Raw genomic sequence first — 22596 nt, 5'->3', positions numbered from 1 at the left:
AGATACGACCGGCATAAGTGTTTTACACCGTCGCATCTTAGGCTGCATATTTACGCTGGCCGCTAGGTGGCGCTTCCGTATAGTTAAGCGAGGAATATGCAAATGAGCTAGATACGCCAATTCAGAAACGTACGTCTGGCCGGCGCATTTTTTTACGTTAGGCTTCTTTCGGCGTATAGTTACCCCTGCTATATGAGGCGTATCCTATGTTAAGTATGGCCGTCGTTCCCGCGTCGAGTTTTGAAAATTTTACGTCATTTGCGTAAGTCGTTCGCGAATAGGGATGTACGTAAAGTTCCTGACACTGGGCTCTCATAGCCCGGAGCAATGCATGCTGAAAAGGGACCCCAGTGACTTAATGGGTCCACACCTCTATTGAGAAGATCCCAAGCTGGGTTCTGTTCGCTGGGTGATAGGTCTGAGGAGAAGCCAGAGGCAGGTGATCCAACAGGGCTGTAACGAACCATCGGGGATCTGGGTGACCGGACACTGATAGGTTACATTCAAACTGTCAGTCGGTAACCCCAAAGAGATATACTGGGAGGATTCGCTCTGTTGTTCACAATTTCAGCACTAGGCCTAACATCCTAATTTAATCAGAGCCAAGTCGGTGGCAGGGACTTGTTCCTCCCAGAAGCTTTAAGTGAAGCTCTGGCTGCCAGGCCTGTGAGAGAGGTCTGTCCAGGGGGCACTTTACCCACTCCGGCTGGAGTGGCGACATGGACGAATACTAATTGCAAAAGAGGCAGGACTGCCTTTACTATCCATAGCCTGATACTGTGAAGTTGGTGAGTGTATTGTTAGATAAAAGATTTGGAGGAGTAGTAGATTGTAGTAGCTGTGTTTTTTTCTGAGTGTTTTTTCTGTTTGTTTTTTTGGTGTTTGTTTTTGAATTTGTATTAGCTGTCTGCTTGTGTTGTTTGATTTTGGTGTCTTGTGTTTGCGGTTTGATTTTTGTGTGTGTTTGTTCTGTGTCTTTTTGTGTTTGTTTGTTGTGTGAGTATTTGTGTTTGTTTGTTCTGTGAGTATTTGTGTTTGTTTGTTGTGTGAGTATTTGTGTTTGTTTGTTGTGTTTGTTTTTTGTGTTTGGTGCTGAGTGTTGGGTGTTATGGCACCGAAGCGCAGGAAGCTGAATTTTTCAATCAGAGAAAAGCAGATACTTGCTAGGGCCATCACCCGTTTCGGGCGTTATTTGCATGGCCCTGAGAGCCGGAACACCCCCCCGGCCAGGAGGAAGGCGATCATACAGCAAATCACAGATCAGATCAATGCGGAGGGGTGGGGGGGGAGACGAGGACCCCCGGTGGGATTCAGAAGAAGATCAACGATCTTAGGAACCTGGTCCGTGACAAGATGGCCAAGATAAATGCCCATGCCACGGGCACTGGAGGAGGCCCACCCTGCTCCATCAGGCTGACTGAGGAGGAATGGGCAGTGGCCCAGTGTTTCCATAGCCAGCAGGTGGTGGGCCTGCCTGGCTTTCAATCTGATTCTCCTGTGAGGACAGGTAATTTTGGGGTTTTTCTATCTGGTGAGTAGCATGTGTGGGTGGGGGAAGGGAATATATGCCAAGTGTGTGGATCCTCCAACCTGTGAATGTTTTGTGTCCTCCACAGATGGCCAGGAGATTGCTGGGCCATCAGGCCAGGCTGCACCACCCCCAGGACAACAGGCTGCAGAAGAGCCCCAAGAATGGCAGGAGTCCCCAGGGGAGGGGAGTGGCCACATCATGAGGAGGTTGGGGGAGGAGGATGAGGATGAAGATATGGACATTGCCAGGGAAATCCTTTTGGCTTCGGATGTGGTTCCCCCTGAGGCTACCCCTGAGGCTGGCAGCAGTCAGGCCACCATCAGGGGTAGCCCCTCCCACTCCTCCCCAACAGGCCTCCCCCACAAGGGTCTCTCTCTCCCCTCCTCCCAGGCCACAAGCCTCAGCTGCAGGCAGGAAGGTGACCCAGAAGACCAGGGGGGTGGCCGAATGTCTGCCGGCCAATCTGCAGAGGGACAATGCCCTTCAGACACGCCATCTGGGTCAGATCAACCGGACTTTGACCCAGATGGAAGACAGCCTGGGCTCAATTAAGGAGTCACTCACTGATGTGGCCACAAACTCCTTGGTGGTCATCACATGCTTTTGTGAGCTGCAGACCGCAACAACAGGCGTGGCCCAGGAGGTGAGTGCCCTGACCCAGGCTGTCCAGGACAACACCCGGGCTGTCCAGGCCAATACGGCTGCCCTCACACTCAGTCTGACCAGAATCGCCGTGGCCTTGGAGGGCAGGCCAGCAGGAGGACAGTCACCAGGGGAGGCTCCTCCTTCCCCTGCTCACCCCCCCATGAGTCTCCTCCTTCCCCTGCTTCCCCCCCCCCTCCAGGAGTCTCCCCTGGTTGGCCGTGGCCAGCCCAGGCGTAGCTCACGCCGCCGCCGTTAAGTTTGGGGGTACTTTTTATTTTTTTTATTATACTGTGCTTATGATTTGTTTTATGTGTGTGAATGATGTATGAATGAGGGGGTGGCATTCCTGATTAAATAAGGGTGTCACCCTCAGTTTTGGTGGAGTAGGGATCCCCAGGACCAGGGAGAAGTGATCCCAGGTCCATGTGAATGGTGTATGAATGCACAGTGACATAATTGGAGGCGTGGCGTGGCGTTACTGCTCCCAAGTACCATTGGGGGTACTTGGATCTAATCCAATTAGATGTGCATGTTATGTGTCTATGCTAGGGACCATAGTGGGTGTGCATGCATGCATTCTCATTGTGCCATGATTAATGTGTGTGTTTACTGTGCAAAGATGCATTCTGCGAGGCGTCTCCTGACTGCTGTTCCCTCAGAAGAGGGTGTACCCTCGTTTACTAGTCACTAGTATAGCTATGAGCATGGATGCCCCTGGCATGTTGGCATACAGATTGTTGAGAGAGAGAGAGACTTGTAAAGCGCAACACATGCGAACTGAATCGCCTCTGGGCGCTGTATCCATTTCATGGGTAAGGAACCCCTTGACCTCAGAAGAGATGGGTTTTAATCTTTCTCCTGAAGGCCAAGTGGTCCGACTCCAGTCGGATGGTGGTTGGTAGTGCATTCCACAGGCGAGGTCCCTGGACTGCAAATCTTCGATCTCCTTTGGACTTGTATCTGGCCTTGGGTATCTGGAGGAGGTTTTGATTGGTGGATCGCAGAATGCGATTGGGGTTATGGGCTTTTATTTTTTTGCATAGATATTGGGGGGCGTTGCCTTGAATACACTTATGTATTAGACAGAGTGCCTTGAAAGTGATTCTGTCTTTTACTGGCAACCAATGAAGGGATCTCAGTGAAGGTGAGATTGATTCCCATGGTTTTTTCCCAGTCACTAGTCGAGCGGCCGTATTTTGAACGACTTGCAGACGGGTGATTTGGTATTTGGGGAGTCCTAGATAGAGGGCATTTGCGTAGTCGAGTCTGGAATTGATGATTGTTCCCACCACGACTGCAATGTCCTCTTTCGTTAAAAGGGCGTGAGTCTGCGTAGTAGGCGCAGCAATTGGTGGGATCCGCTGACTACTGACCCTATTTGTGCATCCATTGTCATGTAGGTATCGAAAATGACTCCGAGACTTTTGACTTTGGTGCTAGGGGTGATAGTTTTACCCAGAATGGGTGGGGGAGTCCATGTTGACGCGGGGTGATTTTTCCGGTTAGCGTGAAACAGGAGAAGTTCTGTTTTCGAACCATTGAGTTTAAGATAACTGTTTGTCATCCAGTTAGTGAGGCATTTCTCTAGTCCAAGAGACTGATCCTTTTTGTTGCAGATGCGGAAATACAGTTGTGTGTCGTCAGCATAGGAGTGGTAAAGTAACTTCTGGTTACTGATGATTTCAAAGAGAGGGCGAAGATAGATATTAAACAATACGGGCGATAAGGGAGATCCCTGAGGGACTCCGCATGACACCGTATGTTTTTCAGAAGTGAAAGACCCCAGTTTCACTATTTGTGATCGGTTTTCCAAGAAGGAGGAGAACCAGGGTAAAACACATTCAGGGACTCCGGCTACTTCAGCTAGCCAAGCCAGTAGTAGTCCATGGTCTACAGTGTCAAAAGCCGCGCTTAGGCCCAGCAGTATCAGGAGACAAGATTCTCCTTCGTCTGCGGCCTCTAGAGCGTCATCCCATATTTTAAGCAGCGCCGTTTCTGTTCCGTGACCCGGACGGAAGCCTGATTGAAACGGATCGAGTAATTTATGGGTGTCTAAATGCAGTTGCAGCTGTTGTACAACTACTTTCTCCATTACCTTGGAGAAGACATTTAGAGCGGTTATGGGCCTCCGGTTGTTTGGGTCTTTGGGGTCAAGGGTAGTTTTTTTTAGAATTGGTTTTATTGTACCTTGTTTTAGCAAGGTGGGCACCCCGCCCTCTTTGAATGATTGGTTAATGAGCTGCGTGATAGCTGGTGCCAGTATATCGGCACTTTCTTTCAGCAGTTTAGTGGGGATGATATCATTGGGTGCTGTGCTATTACGCAGAGTCCCGATGATGTTTTTAGTGGCATCGATGGAAATGGGTTTTAGAGTGAACTTTGGTGGTTGCGACAGATTTATGTGGGTATTAGGTTTGTGATTTGGGGGGGAGTTGGTGACGGTTCCATTTTGCTGAATACTTTCACGGATTTTTTTTTATTTTATTAATGAAATAATCCGATAATTCGTTGTAAAATTCTTGTGAATCAGAATTGGGGGCCTCTAAACAAGCTGGATTCATAGTCTGAGTGACCAGCTTGAAGAGTTCTCGAGGGCGGTTAAGGGCATTTGCGATGATGTTGGAGAAATTATTTTTTTTGGCCGTGTAGATTTCTTTGTGATATTTCTTTGTTATTATCTTGTAAATGGTGTGGTTTTTATCTGAAGAGCACCTTTTCCACGCAGCTTCTGCTCTTCTACGCTCTTGCTTTAGCAACGTCAGCTGGTCATTAAACCAGCTGGAGTTGTTTTTCCGGATGCAAGTTTCGCGTTTTGGTGCTACTAAGTCAGCTGACTGTAGAAGCGCCTTGTTGATGGCGTCAAGTGTTTCTGTGGCTGTTTGTTTTTGTTGGGTTGTTTTTATTTTGTTCCCTAGTGTTGTTTTGAAGAGTTCCGAGTGGAGCTTCTTCTGAGATCTAGTCCGATTTCCCAGGACGTCAATTTCCAAATCTTGTTTGAAAATGAGATCGAGCGTATGGCCTGAGGCATGAGTGGGGCATTGTATTAGTTGCTGCAGACCTAATCCTTCCAGATGGTCGATGCAGGCGTCGGCTACGGGGTCCAGCGAGGAGTTGGCCCAGAGGTTGAAATCCCCAAGCACCAAAAGGTGTTTGATGTTTAGGGTATATGTGGAGATGAATTCAGTCAATGAAGTGAGAAGGTGCGTTTTTGGGCCTGGTGGTCTATAGCAAAGTAGCATATGGACCGTATCTTGGGGATTTGTTTGCAGCTGCAGAGTGAGGGTTTCCATGAATGGAAGCGAGTTTTGAAGGACTGGTTTGGTGATCGAGAGGTGAGTCTTGTGGATCACCGCCAGGCCCCCCCCTCTTTGCCCCACTCTGTTTTGCATTTGAATGCAATAATTTGCTGGCACCAATTCTGCTAGAATGGTGTTGCAGTCGGCTGTCAGCCAGCTTTCTGTGATGAAGAGGCAGTCTAGATCGTGTTGAAGGATGAAATCATAGATTTCTTGTCGGTGTTTTACTGCCGATCTTGTGTTGACCAAAGCGCAAATTATGAGCTTGGGCTGGGGTACCTGCGCGTAGTTTTTGACTGTTGATCGTTGATTGATTCTCAACAGTCGCTCATTCCTTAGAGCTTTTTTGGTGACAACTGGGAGTATAGAGGCAAATGGTTTTAGTTCCCGGATGGTTTCTGCAGAGTATTTTAGGTAACCCATGGTCACAGAAAAAAACGCAGGGAAGTAATGTTGATTGGGGGGGTTTTATATGGTGATGGGTGGAAGACTGTCCAAGTGAGCCGTCACTCGTTGAGTCTTCTCTCCCCGATTGGTCCAGAGGAAGGCGAAAAACCCCAGGCGTGCTGTGCCAGTCTGCAGCGATCGGGGGAAAAAAATTCCTTCCTGACCCCTTAACGGCGATCGGTGCAACCCTGGATCAATTGGCTAGGGGGGTGTGGGGGGGGGGGTGGTAGTCCTGTTTTTTTGTGCTGTGTCTGCAGCAGCCGAGAGCTGGGAGGACCCTGCCTGGCTGCACTATCCCTGGGGAGAGCCGACTCGTTTGAGAGTGTCCTGCTCTCACTATCCCTGGGGTGAGCAGACTAAGATGAGAGCGTCTGCTGCACCGCTGAATCTATATGTCAAGAGTTCCAACTTTATTAGCTGCAAGCTTGTTCTGGATCAGTGAATGAAAAAAATAATGAAGACTCCTGTCTTACCTCCTGTTTCAAACTCCTGGTTTTTAACTCAGGCACTTTTGATCAAAGAATGCACTTCTGATCAGAGAGTCCACATGTGAAGCCACCATCATTGGGAGCCAGCTCCTCTGGGAGCTTGTACAGCCACTTTCTACTGACCTGTGAAGACCTGTGAACAAACACACACCTGTGAACAATTAAACCCTCCCCTTAATTAGCAGAAAGGAAAAAGAAAAAAAGCTGTTTAAAAAGTGTCAGAGAAAAAGAAAAAAGTGTCCTGCAAGTGTGTGTGCTCAGCTCTTCCTTAATGGTGTTGCTTTAGCTGACCTTTACACGGCTGGTGCAAAGTTAGGGCACCTTTTATAAAGTGTAATTTTACACCATGAAACTAGCAGATGCGCACAGGGCGTAATCTACGCCGCACACCCTTAATTTTGTGGATCGCCTTATCTCCCTCATTTGCATCTTTGCCTATCAAAACAGTGGTGTGTCTAGCGTATTTTGCGCGCGAAGAAGCGCCGGTGTAATTCTTTTAGGTAGGACGAAAAAAAATGGATTTCAGGCATATCTCGTTTTGAGGATACGGCGCAAAGATACGCGCGGCGCATTTTTCAATTACGCCGCGCATCGCGAGTTAAGTCGGCGTAAGTGCTTTGTGAATCTGGCCCTTTAGACCAGTGTTTCTCAACTCCAGTCCTCAAGGCGCCCCAACAGGTCATGTTTTCAGGCTTTTCATTATTTTGCACAGGGGATTTAATCAGTTTCACTGCCTTAGTAATTACCACAGCCATTTCATCTGAGGGAAATCCTGAAAACATGACCTGTTGGTGCGCCTTGAGGACTGGAGTTGAGAAACACTGCTTTAGACTACAGTATTTCTATGTACTATTGTGGTATGTGTATATATATATATATATATATATATAATATATATATATATATATTTGAGTTAGTTGGTGTCAAAGGAAATTTGTATTCTATAAGTTAAATGCAGCTACTCACACAGCTCACAGCCCCATCCTTAGGAATTTTAGACACTGAACAACTCCCTTCTGAAGGATATTTGGCAGTTTTTTTGTAGAACCACAAGGCAAATATGAACTTTAAATGAGCCTCTTTTAAAAGGGTGGGGGGGCGGGTTATATATAAGCACAGATGAGCAGAAATGTTTTTCTTTCTCTTTTGAGATTTGAGCTGACATGCTTGAATGTCACACACACTTGGAAGAAAGCTTCACACACACACAAAGATATATATTTGATTCAACTTTAATTTCAAGACTAAGAAACTTATCGATGCTATATTTATATTCTACAATTGATGGTATTCATGTGACATTTTACTATTTTATCATTGTAACGGTATGGCCCGTGGGACCCAGAGGCTCTTGAAGGATGTGGGGTACTCCTGTTTCAGCTTCACCAATGACTCTTGTGTCTAGGGTCATCCTATGTCCACTAGGGGCATAGGATGACTGAGAAATGATATCTCGGATTACATGAGATGGGACAGTAATGATAATCCACATTATATTTAAGAATGTCTAGAAGAACTAATTACAACCGGCCAATAGAGTGACTCTGTTAAGGGGGTAATTAAGTCTGCTACTGTCATGTAAATTAACCTTAGTTTGTTTCTAAAGACCTGTTCGTTGTGTGATGCTAATTAACACTGTATTGTGTGAAATTTATATTGATGAGGAATGTGAATTAGCGCAATCTAAAAGGTCAGATGTCTGACTTATGTTTACTAAAGGAATGTGTATTGTATTGAGGTGAAAAGAGCTTATCTCTGAGTCACCTCGTCTGGGTAAATGGTTAGTAATTAGCTCATGTGGATTGTGTCAGACCCGTTGCCAGAAAGTCTACCCAAGATAATGTGTATTGGAGGCTTGTTGGTACCCTGTGATGGGAAGTCAGGTAACTCTGTGGGTGTTGTCACAGATGGGAGATACATTTCTGCCTTGTTTAGACAATACACCAATTATTATCAGGCGTCGGCTGCAGAAGTAGCCAGAAAGGTTTAAGGGCGTTGGAAAACTTTAGCTGTTCAGAATGAGGCAATTAAGGCCTCTATAAGTAATCCAGAGGATTACTACAGATTGCTGCATCTTGAGGCTTTTTGAGTGAAGGAGAGTAGTGAACAGAAATACTTCTGAAGAGGTGAGGTGCTGTTGATTTTTCTGTGTGATAAAAATCAAAAAGACTATTTGTTTTCTGCTGTATGACCAGCAGTGTCTGCTCAGCAGTAGGCTGTGCCAGACTCCATAGATAGGTTCCTGTGTGGTGAAGGTAGATGCCCCAAGTGGCCAGGGTTTATTTTATGTTTGATTTTGTTTATGCTGTTTGGATGCTTGCACTTGTTTCCAGCAAGATGGAAGAATAAACCAAATTCTTTTTCGTTTTCAACCATCTTCGGCTGTTTCTCTGTATCATTCCGTGTGTAGTGAACCCATCCAGGGGGTCATACACCCCCGCTACTGAGCTAACCCCTTACACATGGTGGAGTGCCACGGGCAGTTAAAGGGTCACTAAAGGAAAACATTTTTTTTGCTGAAATGACTGTTTACAGGGTATAGAGACATAAAAGTTAACTGATTCCTTTTAAAAATAGATTAAATTCAATCATATAATATGCCTCTAGTTTCACTTTCGTTTCTAAACTGGTTTCATGTTTCTGTGAAGTAAAGAGACCCACAGAACAAAAACAAACAAATCCAGGGCAGTGTTTTGTTTTTAAAATGAATCTGATTGGTTCTGAGGAGTTTTAGACTCAGCTTGGACCACAGTGAAAAGCTGCCATGAGATTTTTCATAAGGAGCCAGACAAGCAGGAAGTGTGGAGATCACAGCAGAATTACAGCAAATTCAAAGCAAAAACGAACAATGAGGACATGAAACCAGTACTGCAGTAAGGTAAAGGAATCTATTTAGCTAAAAAAAAAATGTCCTTTAGTGATCCTTTAAAGTAAACCCAAAATGGAGGAGACACTGAAACAGCTGGCTTTAGCAAATGCAAATCAACAACAAGCAAATGTAAATCAACAGCAGACGAATGCAGGTTTAAAGCGGAGCATTGCAGCTCAACAACAGGCCCACGCAGCTCAACAACAGGCTCACCAAGAGAGCCTTGCAGCTCAACAACAGGCTCACCAAGAGAGCATTGCAGGCTTGGAACAGAGACACCAGCAGCAAATGGAGGCCATCGTGACACAGCTTCAGAGACAGCAGACCAAGGCTGGGAGTCAGGCCAGTAACATACCGACTTTTCGGGTACACTTATTGCCAAAGATGACTGCAGATAAGGACCCTGAGATGTTTCTGACCACGTTTGAGAGAGCAGCGGAAAGAGAGAGTTGGCCTAAAGAACAGTGGGCTGGACTAGTGGGCCCCCTATTATCTGGAGAAGCCCAAAAGGCATATTTTGATTTGGAGCTTGCAGATGCAAAAAACTATGATCGGCTAAAATTGGAAATATTGGCATGTTTTGGTGTGACCCTGGATGTCCGTGCTCAGCGGGTCCACAATTGGAGTTATCAGCTGAAGAAGCCACCTCGGTCGCAGATGTATGACCTCATCCATTTGGCTAAGAAATGGCTGCAGCCAGAAACTCTGTCCGGACGAAAAATTTTGGAGCGAGTAGACATGGACAAATTTCTTAGGTCTCTTCCTAACACCCTGCAGAAATGGGTGAACCATGGTGGTCCAGAAACCGCAGACAAACTTGTAGACCTGGTCGAAAGGTACCTAACAACAGAGAATTTGTCCTCTTCCACCAGAGACGCACAGACTTTTCACCCCAAGACCAGACCCTCCCCACCTATAGGTAAGACTGCATGGGGGATGGGATGGGGGTGGAGAGAGGGACCAAAGAGCAACTAGAGGAATTATCGGGACTACTTCTAGTGGTTGGCGAGAGCGGCCTGGAAGACCCATCCCACAGGAGAGGACCAGAAGGTTGATTTGTTACCATTGCCGGGAAGAGGGACATGTAGCAGCGGTTTGCCCAGCGGGTGATGAACCAATGCAGTGTGACTTTCTAACAGAGAGACGACAGTCCCTTTTGAAACTAAATGCACTGCAGTAAAGGGAAATGAGAAACCTTTATGTAGAATGTGCTTAGATGGTAAAGATGTTGTGGTATTGTTGGATTCAGGTAGCCTGGTCACCTTAAGGAAACACCAGTCCCTAGGGAGGAGCCTGCTACCTCAGAAGAGGAATAGCGGCCGATAGGGTTTGATGACCTCAAGGTGCACAGAGAAAATGTCATCACTGAGCAATTGAGGGACCCCACATTGCTAAGAGCCCGGGCGAATGTAGTAAAGATAGATGGGGAGTTGGTTAACCCTGACGAGAGAGTTGCCCTCCCTTACTTCATTATTGAAAGGGACCTGTTATATCGCATGTCACAGAGGATAGAGGACACCATTGAGCAACTGGTAGTGCCTAAACCATACCGCAAGATGGTTTTGGAACTGGCCCATGGGCATATTCTTGGGGGACATTTGGGAGCAGAAAAAACACGGGAGAGGATCACCCAGGTTTTATTGGCCTGGCATCACTAAGGAAGTGGAATTGTACTGCTCTTCCTGTCCAGTGTGTCAGATTACTGCATCCATGCCACATTTCCGCAGTCCGTTGGTTCCCCTGCCCATTATCGAGATCCCTTTTGAGAGGATCGCCATGGACTTGGTTGGCCCCTTACTGAAGTCCACTAGAGGGCACCAGCACATCTTGGTAATAATGGACTATGCCACCCATTACCCAGAAGCGATTCCTCTCCGAAACACCTCTGCTAAAACCATTGCCAAAGAGTTATTTCAGGTTTTCAGCCGTGTGGGTCTTCCTAAGGAAGTCCTAACTGACCAGGGCACCAGTTTATGTCTAGGGTGACCAAAGAACATTGTAAACTCCTGAAAGTGACCCAATTACGTTCATCAGTATATCACCCTCAAACAGACGGGTTAGTGGAAAGGTTTAATAAAACCTTAAAACAAATGTTGAGGAAGGTGGTGGATAAAGACGGAAAAAAATGGGATCATCTGCTCCCTTATCAGATGTTTGCCATAAGAGAGGTTCCCCAATCGTCCACAGGGTTCTCTCCCTTTGAGCTACTGTATGGGAGGCACCCCCGGGGGCCTACTGGACATTGCCAGGGAAACATGGGAGAATGAGAGTTCCCCTCATCGAAGTGTGATTGAACATGTGGCCCAAATGCAAGATAGAATTGCCCAAGTGATGCCGATTGTGAAGGAACATTTAGCCCAAGCCCAATTGGCTCAACAAAGGATTTACAATCGTGGGGCCCAGGTCCGTTCCTTTGCACCTGGTGATAGGGTGTTGGTGCTGGTCCCCAGGGGAGGGCTGGGCCGGGTGGCAATTGCCTCCCAGGCCGCTCTAATTCATGTTAAAAATGGTCGGCAGCCGCTGCCCTTTACCATTTTATTTTTTATTCTACACTGGGAAGTCGGGGGCACGGCCACAGTGGCTGACCACTAGCTGTTGCATTCCGGGAGTTGTAGTCCACGCTCAAGCTTCCGGTGGGTGGAAAACAGAGAAGCGCAGAGGAAACTACAACTCCCTGGGACCGGATTCTTGGAAGCAGACAGAGGCAGTGTGTGCCAGGGAGTCGGGATGCAGGGCTGGGCGCTGGCTGCAACTTCATACCAGGACCAGGAGCATTACCATCCCAGGAGGCCGTGGCGTGCAAGGACCTACTGAGCTGAGATCACTGAGGTGAGAGACCCTGACACGCCTAGCTGACCCCCCATACACCACATGTAACCTGCCCCAGTGATAAGGCTGCATTGATGGGCACTGGAGTTGGCTGCACTGATGGGCACTGGTGAGGCTGCATTAAAAAAAACAGGTGGGCCATGGATGGTGAGCTCATTCGGCGGTTCAATGGGCCACTTGACTGGACTTGCCCCCCAGGCCTAAGGCTGCCAGCCCTCCCCTGCTGGTCCCCACAGTCGAAAGTAAATTCCTAGCCAAATGGCAGGGTCCCTATGAAGTGTTGGAGAAAATGGGGGTGGTGAATTATAATATTAGCCAACCGGGAAGACGAAAACCTAAGCAGCTCTATCAAGTGAACTTGCTGAAACCCTGGAAGGATAGAGAGTCCTTGGTCGCGAAGACTACCCGAATTTCTGCTCCATTTAACCTGGCTGTCCCTGAAGTTGGGATAGCGGAGACTATCCAAAACTCAGCAACAGGAGGTTAAAGAATTTGTGCTCTGTAATAAGGAGAAGTTTTCAGACCAGCCAGGTTGGGTCTCCGGAGTTGAACATGACATTATCACCACACCAGGGGATAAGGTCAAGTTGAAGTCTTATAGAATTCCAGAATCCCGGCGAGAGGCAATTCGCCAGGAAGTAAAAAAAAATGCTTGAGCTGGGGGTGATAGAAGAGTCAAATAGTGATTGGTCCAGTCCCATTGACTTAGTGCCCAAACCAGATGGAAGTTGGCGGTTTTGTAATGACTTTCGCCGCCTGAATCAAATCACTAAGTTTAACACCTATCCTATGCCCCGCATAGATGAACTGATTGATCGCCTAGGTAATGCCCGGTCCATGACGATGTTAGACCTGACCAAGGGTTATTGGCAAATGGCCAGGGAAAACAGCATTTGTAACTCCAGACGGATCTTTCCAATATCGGAGGATGCCTTTTGGGTTACAGAATGCTCCCGCCACATTTCAACGCAGCATGGATAAGACCCTTCGGCCTCATCGAGCCTATGCTGCTGCCTACCTCGATGACGTTGTCATCCACAGTGAGGATTGGGACTCACACTTACCAAAAGTTCAGGCTGTGTTGGATTCCATCTGGAAAGCCGGGTCTACAGCCAATCCAAAAAAATTTACCCTTGGGCTAGAAGAGGCCTAATCAAGCCCCAAATAAACAAAGTTGAGGCTATTCAGGATTGGCCACTGTGACGGTAGTAGAATGATATCCCCGTCAAGCATTCCCTTCTTCCCATAAAAGAACATCCCATCCTGGAATCACCATAATAATCCACACATGAGCCAAGCTTAGTGCTGGAACAAGAGAGACTTTTTAATGGTATAACACCTAGCTTATATGTAGTTACAAAACTGTTACAATGACAATCTCCGCCCCCCCTCACACAGTGGGGGCTCCCATACAGATTATAGCCAGACACTTCGGAGCCGACCCTGTAGACACATGTCTTAAGATCTTCTTCACACACACAATAGATCAATTACCCTTTTTCATAGGGAGCTGGCTGGGGAAGGGACACTTGCATTTCAACAGTCTGTTAGCAGAGGAATGAGTCACACATGAAATCACCTTTTACCTCTAACACACACAGCATTAGCACTAGCAGGGAGAATTAGACTGAAGCATATAGGCAAGTGCATACAAGTCCATCACAATGGCCCCCCTTTTTCTCCCTGCTCCGGCAACTCGGTTGGACCTTTCCTGGTTCAGTAGGGTTGACGGGTTCAGAGCTTTTAGTCCGAGGTTAACTCTGTTTGGCGTGACAATCCATCGGCATTCCTGTTTTGCTTGCCTGGGCGATAATGAATCGCAAAGTCATAGGGCTGTAAGGCCAAGCTCCAGCGTAGCAAACGGGCGTTGTCCCCTGAAACCCGGTTAGGCCACACCAAGGGGTTGTGATCGGTGATGAGAGTGAAAGCCCGGCCATAAAGGTAAGGTGTGAGCTTTTCGAGTGCCCATACCAAGGCCAAACCCTCTTTTTTCAATGGTGGCGTAACTGACCTCCCTTGGCAACAGCTTCCGACTCAGGTATGCCACCGGGTCGTCAGATCACACGCCGGTCAGTCCCCAAGTCTTTGTGCGATCTGCAGGGTCACCAGAAGTCAGTGTGAAGACGCGGATGGGTCTGTGCGCCGCCGTCTAGGTGTCCCGCTATGGGAGGGGGCAGGTTATGGCTCTGAAGTGACAATCACAGGAGATTCATAAAAAGAAAAATTGATATTTGTTGAAATGCTGTAGCACTGGTGCTCAGAGTCCGGGGGGGGGGTTGGATCAGTGCCCCATAGGGTCAGCCACCCCCTGCTCCCTCCGCAGCCGCCGGTTCTCCTCTTTGAGCTTCTCCAGCTCCATCTCATGGAGCCTGGGGGGGTCGGCCTGCTGTGACCTCAGGCGGTTGTTCTCCTCCTCCATGCGGCTTATGCACTTCTCCAGCTCCATGTACTCACGGATCAGCTCCTGCTTGCTCATGTCCTGCAGGCTCTTCACGTGGTACTTCATCATCAGGAACTGGGTGGTGGTGTAAGGGGCCACCGGTGGGCCCTTGGCGAACATCTCGGCCCGCATCTGGGACGCCCGCTGCGACTCCCTCTCCTCCAGTCGCTTCTTCTCCTCCCAGGTCAGCTTGTTATACGGCTTCCAGGACCTCTTCTTCTTGGAGGGTAGCCGGCGGTGCCTCTTTCTGCCCAGCTCCCTCCAGGGCCCCTCCGGCTCATGGCTGTCGCCCACCCGGCTGTCTCTTAATCCCCGGGCGGTTTTTCCGTTACCCATGACCAGCTGACAATGGTGTTGCCTGTTGTCCGTAATAACAGATTGTACCATGAGGGCTTCGTAAGGGGTGCCCAATGGTTTTTCCTGACCCAGCTCCTGGGGATCCCAAGCCGAGTCTACACAATGGGCTGTTGCTGGTGGGCGGTACCCAGGTTGAGACCAATTTGACCTGGTGTTGTCGTTCATGGGGCAATTCTGCTTTAAGTGACCCAGCTGTTTGCACCGGAAGCAGCGTTGTTCGTTGTCCTCCTGGCGTGGATAGCGAGGGCTAGATGTCACCGGTCTGTTAGGAGGTTGGTATCTAGCGGCTGGTGGGTGTGAGGGCACCGTTGGTCGTGGAGGTTGTGACCTGGTTCATCTTGCGAGTATCCGCATATTCGTCCGCCAACTTAGCGGCCTCTGGTCTCTCACCCAGTCTCTGACATCCGTCTGGATGTGATTGTAAAATTGCTCCAGGAGCATTAGTTGCAAAATGTCCGCTGCGGTGGTGGCCTGGCTGCTGTTAACCCAGTTAGAGGCCGACAGGGATAACTGGCATGCCCATTCCATGTAAGAGTCTTTCGTGGTTTTGCGTGAGTCCCTGAACTTCTGTCGGTGGGACTCTGGGGTTACTGCATAACGAGCCAGGAGCACTTCTTTAACCCTGGCGTAGCTATGGATGTCCTGCTCTGGCACGGTCCGGAAAGCATCAGAAGCTTTGCCTGACAGTTTGCCTGACAATATTGTAACCCACTCTCCTCTAGCTATTCGGTGCAGGTTACATTGTCGCTCAAAATCTGCCAGGTAGTTATCAATTTCACAGTCTTTTTTATCAAAAGCTTTAAAAGCGCTAAACGGAATCTTCCTTGTGTCTGCTGTTCTGTACTCACTGTTTGGAGAATGTGCGGCTGCTTGTTGGACTGCTGCGTCTCTTATTTGTTTAGCCTCCTCCGCTAACAGGTCCATCACTTTCAGCACCACATCCGCCGTTGGGTTCGGACCGAACCATGCTAGCTTCTCTCTCATTACTTTGTTGGCTGGTGATTCCTCTTCCTGAATCACTGGTGTCTCCATCTCTTGTACTGCTGGCGTTGCTGCAACCAAGTTCTCCTGGTCTAGCTCCATTAATTCTGCTATGATGACCCGCTTGGTTTTGTTGCTAGCAATCCTTCCACGAACTTCCAGTAGTTCTTTCAGTGTCTGCTTGGAATCCTGGTGTAAAGGAGAGTAGAAGGGAAAATCCCACCGCTGCCACCAGTTGTGACGGTAGTAGAATGATATCCCCGTCAAGCATTCCCTTCTTCCCATAAAAGAACATCCCATCCTGGAATTGCCATAATAATCCACACATGGGCCAAGCTTAGTGCTGGAACAAGAGAGACTTTTTAATGGTATAACACCTAGCTTATATGTAGTTACAATGACAATCTCCGCCCCCCTCACACAGTGGGGGCTCCCATACAGATTATAGCCAGACACTTCGGAGCCGACCCTGTAGACACATTTCTTAAGGTCTTCTTCACACACACAATAGATCAATTACCCTTTTTCATAGGGAGCTGGCTGGGGAAGGGACATTAACATTTCAACAGTCTGTTAGCAGAGGAATGAGTCACACATGAAATCACCTTTTACCTCTAACACACACAGCATTAGCACTAGCAGGGAGAATTAGACTGAAGCATATAGGCAAGTGCATACAAGTCCATCACAGCCACGTCCCACCAACAAGAAACAGGTTTGTGCATTTTTGGGGATCGCAGGCTATTTTCGCCGCTTTATCCCCTATTTTGCCTCACAGGCTGCTCCCCTGACCAATTTGACCAAAGGGAAGGAGTCTGTAATGACCAAATGGACTCCCGAAGCAGAAACAGCTTCAGGCTTTAAAACAGGCCTTATGTAGTCAGCCAGTTTTAAATTCGCCTGATTTTTCACTGGATTTTGTGGTCCAGACAGATGCATCAAATGTGGGATTAGGAGCTGTACTGTTCCAGATTATCAAGGGGGAGGAACACCCTGTTATGTACCTCAGCCGAAAGTTGAAGGCCCATGAGGAGAATTATGCCACCATTGAGAAAGAGTGTTTGGCGGTGAAATGGGCTTTGGATTCTCTCCGGTACTACCTCGTGGGTAGACAGTTTGAACTGGTGACGAATCATGCCCCATTGAAGTGGATGGCACAGAACAAAGAGACCAATAGGAGAATAAATAGGTGGTTCCTGGCCCTCCAGGAATTTAGTTTTGTGGTAACGCATCGCCCCGGTGCTAAAATGGGGAATGTAGATGGGTTGTCCCGAGTGTATGCCTGCCTGGTAACCTGTGTCCCAACCCTAGGGTTGAAACAAGAGGGGGGGGGGTATGTGACAGGAAGTCAGGTAAATCTGTGGGTGTTGTCACAGATGGGAGATACATTTCTGCCTTGTTTAGACAATACACCAATTATTATCAGGCGTCGGCTGCAGAAGTAGCCAGAAAGGTTTAAGGGCGTTGGAAAACTTCAGCTGTTCAGAATGAGGCAATTAAGGCCTCTATGAGTAATCCAGAGGATTACTACTGATTGCTGCATCCTGAGGCTTATTGAGTGAAGGAGAGCAGTGAACAGAAATACTTCTGAAGAGGTGAGGTGCTGTTGATTTTTCTGTGTGATAAAAATCAAAAAGACTATTTGTTTTTCTGCTGTATGACCAGCAGTGTCTGCTCAGCAGTAGGCTGTGCCAGACTCCATAGATAGGTTCCTGTGTGATGAAGGTAGACGCCCCAAGTGCCCAGGGTTTATTTTTTGTTTGATTTTGTTATGCTGTTTCGATGCTTGCACTTGTTTCCAGCAAGATGGATGAATAAACCAAATTCTTTGTTTTTAACCGTCTTCGGCTGTTTCTCTGTATCGTTCCGTGTGTAGTGAACCCATCCAGAGGGTCACACACCCCCGCTACCGAGCTAGCCCCTTACAACCCATTGTATGATGTTGTGGGTGGAGTGTGTCATTTTCCCTTTGATTACTGCAGCATGCTTTTTGGTGTATATAAGAAGCCTGAGTTTACCATTAAAAGATCGATCTGTTTTGAACCAGAGAACAGAGCTATGTGAGTCTCGTTTTCTGGGGAAATCCCAATGGGTCCTGTCTGCTGGATTGTGGAGTGTCGAGAAGCTGTCTTGGGTTGGTGGAATGGAATATCGTAAACGGCATTAACCCCTGACCGTTACAATTATTAAATCAATTTAAGAGTTTTTACACAATAACGGAATGGATTTTCTTGGAACTTTTCTCATCAATATGAATATCGATTATTAATACAATATTATCGATTTATATTTCATAATACCACATTATGGATGTAGAATGGAGCTGATAATCATAGGAAATCACTATATGAAATGAATACAACCAACAATCCTCACAGATTATAGCAACCATGTTGAAATTATTTTATTTAAACCTCCAAGTGTTTGTGAAATCTTACACCACAAAATGTACTCGGCCAATAAGAGGTAATGACTCCATTTTTATTTTTTTACTGCTACCAATGGCCAACACGGTACAACACTTCATCCATGTCTTTGGTGATCTCTGATCTCCTTATGAACTGTTTCTTACATGATGAAGATCAGCCATGGAGTATATCTGAGGTGTATATCAGGGTGTGCTTCTTCCCCACATGAGAGCTGTGATGTCCAGCAACATTCATATACAAGACATTTCCTGCACTCAAGGCACTAATACACCTCAAGGGTTGTGTGGGATTCCTGATGTACAGGAAGACAGGACTTCAGTGAGGAACAATTCACTCATTCAGGACAGGAAAGTGGCTGTGTGATAAGACCTCTGATGTCTGTAAACACTAGACATCTCTGAAAAACATTTTCCACACTCAGGACAGGAAAATGGCCTCTCCCCCGTGTGAGATCTCTGATGTTTGTAGAGATGGGACTTCTGTGAAAAACATTTCCCGCACTCAGGACAGGAATACGGCTTCTCCCCTGTGTGAGATCTTTTATGCACATTAAGATTGTATTTAGAATGGAAACATTTCCCGCAGTCAGGACAGGAATACGGCTTCTCCCCTGTGTGAGATCTTTTATGCACTTTAAGTTTGTATGTAGAATGGAAACACTTCCCGCACTCAGCACAGGAAAGCCTCTTCGCCTTTGGAAGAATGACAGCATCCCTCACAGTCTGAGGTTCCTCAGGAGAAGAGGAATACGATGGTCCGGCACCGTCCCGCACAGTCTGAGGTTCCTCAGGATAAGAGAAATACGATGGTCCATCTACACTGTGTGGTGCCGGATGGACATTTGAGGTAGTCGGGTTTTCTCCTGGACTATACTGTGTGATGTCCTCATCTTCTACTTTACAGTCTGGAGACAAAGTGAGACAATCCTCTGAGGTTTTCCTCATCTCCTGTCCATCTACTAAAATAGAAATAAAAAGATTATTACTAGACATTAGCAGATTGGTTCCCCTAAACCAGGACTCTGCCCACATCAGGCAGCTTTGTATCTAAGGATCTTACAATTCCCCCCTCAAGGTAACTAGTAAATGGGTCCTCTCATCTCCTACCAGATCATTTCTTTTTCCTTGAACCTTAGTCAGAGAGTGAGGGAAACAACGAGAACTGTCTTTTATAGGAGTGACAGTGATGAGGGGATTATAGGACGAGTGTCCCCACCCCCTCTATCACTCATTGTCATCTTCCCAACACAAGAAGTCCTGCACTTCCTTATTTAGTCCATGATTTAGTCATGAATAACAGCAGGACTGAGCCCCACCAGAGGTCAGAGAGTGAGGATGGGGGAGAAGAACCAAGATGAAGACTGGACTGATCCTGAAGACCACCATCATTGGGTTATTGACTCCTCCCTCATTATCACTTCCTGTTTAAGGTTCCAAAGTTTGAGGATGTTATCACATTATTATCAACATATACAAGTCTGTGCTCCAATCACATCATCAGATATAAAGGGGTTTTGCTAGAGAGGACAAAATTAGTTGCAATTCTGCAGAAAAGCCAATCAGCTTCCAGGTTTTATTGCTAAAGCTTAAACAAACAAGCTGAGGTTAGAAGCTGATTGGTTACTCTGCAGAATTGTGACTAATGTTGCCCTCTCTAGCTTTAGTAAATAAACCACACAATGTCCAGCTGGTAGAAAATGGGTGTAAGAAAAGAGAATACATATTATGTTTATATATAGCAGTGGGTAGAGGGGAGAGAGCAGAAGTCAGGACTATGTAATGTACAACATATTGTATAAGATACAACAGATAGGACTATATAGTATCAGAATGATGTAATGTACACCATAGACTAGAGTCTATAGTGCAGGGGTCAGGAGAATGTAATGTAGAATATAAATTATACAGTGTAAGGGTCAGGACTCATAATATTGGTATTCAGTAATCAGTGGAAGATTCAATGTTTACATGAGACAAGTTGCAGAGATGCCACACCGCTGCTTCCCATCTCCTGAGACTGCACTCGGTGAATTGGGTCTGAGATTATACAGACATATCCCTCCACCCGACACAGCAAGTAATCCTGAGAAAAATGCTCTATCAGAAATTCTACTAGACCCAAACATGGGGCAGAAGACTCAAAGTACATACCCCCAGGTGCCTAGGTCTAGTAACACCTATTGTGAAAATGAACATTTTGCTACCAGCTGAACCCCAGAATCTCCATAAATCCAGTCTAGAGACATAAATTGTGTCTGCAGCACAGAGAAGGAAGATTATCCGAGAGAAATACAGGAATACAGGATGGGGAACACAGCTCAGGAAAGTGACCAGGGGATTACAGGCTGATATCACCCAGTCCCCGCCCTACTCTGGACCAATCAGTGAGCAGTATGGGTGGAGGAATGGATTTAGTATTAATGACCCACCTGTGCTGATCTCTGTAGTGTCCTCCTCTATAATTAGCCTTATTATTCTATCCTCCTCCATAGACTGCCGATCATCCCTCACATACGTAATTTCTTCTTCTTTCCCCTCAACTTTATCCATCAGATCTTTACCCTAAACCAAGAGAATGAGAGTGAATATCATCCGTAAAATATAAGATCACATAATAAAAAAAAAAATCACACATCATCTCTAGGAGTCCATGTTCTAGATGCTCCGCCCCACCAACCTTGTAACAGTGGGGGATGGTGTGACCTTCCTGTGTGGAATCCCGGGAATACAGAGGACGGGGACATCTCTCTGGTGGGTTCCTGGTATTAGGTGGATCCATCATATCCTTGTGTCCTTCTGAAAACTCCATCACTCCATACTCCTCATCCTCCTCTTTATACTCTTCTTTAACAACAATATTATAATCCCCAAGGTTTCCACTCTGAATATAGAATACAAATTACATCAGTTGTAACAATGCAGATAATGTACAAATCCTAATGATACTATCAGTGATTGTTTCTCATCTACCTGATGATGGTGAGGGATGGTGTGACCTTCCTGTGTGGAATCCCGGGAATTCAGAGGGTGGGTTCCCATTACTGGATCCATCTGTAGGAAACACACACACTGACTGAATACATTGTTTCTATGTGTTTATCAGATGATGGGGATCTAGGTGGAGCCTCCGTACTGCTCTCTCCTTTACAATAAAGTCTCCTCTTACCCGGTGATGTGAGGGGCGGCTGATTGTCCATCATGACGTCCTTGTAGAGATCCTTGTCTCCTTCTAAATACTCCCACTCCTCCATGGAGAAATAGACAGCGACATCCTGACACCTTATAGGAACCCGAGTCTCTCTATCAACATTCCTCCCACAACTCTGGCCACCTTACAATCCACTTATTGGTATCACTGGTGTACCTGTTCCCTCAAATGCTGGGGTATTCATGTCACACCATCTCCTCATACTAATCTAACTACCCCTTTTGTGTCTAGACATATACTTATCCTTGTATTAATGGGATAGTTACTGTATAATATCTCCTGGCTAGGCAGGGTTAATGTCCTCAAAATGTTAATTCACCCCATTTGTACCTATTAGAGACTCTCCCAGGTCAGGTCCCTCTTTCTCGGCTGAAATTGCTCCCAAGTACCTTTGGTAAATGTATATGGCACCATAAGACCCATCACATAGCACAATCTTCTTTTCTTTCACTTGGAACTAGGGGCGGTCTGGGAGCACCTGACCTGTTAAAATATTATTATGCCTCCCACCTCCACACTTTTATGTCCTGGTCTGTCCATCATACACCCAATTGTTGGTGTGAAATAGAATTTGGACTTATCTTCCCCACACACCAATGCTCTTTATTATGGTCAGCTGATTCCTCCATGTCCTCTCCACTGACACAATCCTCCTTCTCTCCTATGCTATTTATGTTGTCCTTCAAATCCCAGACTCCCTGTCCTATGGAAGAATCCTGCCCTGCCTGAAACCAATAGATTTCAGTGGTGTCATTTTGTAGATCTGGTTACACACAAAGAAGACCCGTTGGGGAATTCCACTCCAAGCACCACATTCCCAATAACCTCTTTATTTCTTATATTCAATTCCTCCCTCTCTCCATTATTTATCTTTAGACCACCCAACTAAATATGAGCACATATGCATCCAAGGCTCACACCAACTACACCTCATATCCTCAAACTATTACACAATGCATATACATGGAAGTGGACCCAAATCTCCAATGCCTTATCCCTGTGAAACCTTGGGAGAGAATGTGGCTTCTAAATCCTCCAGATGTGTGGTATATAGGGAGAACGCCTACCAAGTTATGA

At 46.7% G+C, this 22596-nt stretch overlaps 1 protein-coding gene across 1 annotated transcript in view; it reads right to left on the bottom strand.

Annotated features, from left to right (window-relative positions):
* The window catches only part of LOC120935238 (zinc finger protein 182-like), a gene marked incomplete at both ends in the record, with an annotated part of 31279 nt that extends 12407 nt beyond the window's left edge, over positions 1–18872 (bottom strand). Inside the window, one exon of the mRNA XM_040347404.1 lies at positions 18682–18872. Coding sequence (XP_040203338.1) covers positions 18682–18872 — 191 coding nt within the window. The remainder of the gene's footprint in view (positions 1–18681) is intronic.
* Positions 18873–22596: the final 3724 nt, after the last annotated feature.

This window comes from Rana temporaria, chromosome 4 (assembly GCF_905171775.1).
Source record: "Rana temporaria chromosome 4, aRanTem1.1, whole genome shotgun sequence".
Classification (NCBI taxonomy): domain Eukaryota; kingdom Metazoa; phylum Chordata; class Amphibia; order Anura; family Ranidae; genus Rana; species Rana temporaria.
The sequence above is the reverse complement of the archived record's forward strand: the minus strand, read 5'-3'. Positions and strand labels throughout refer to the sequence as shown.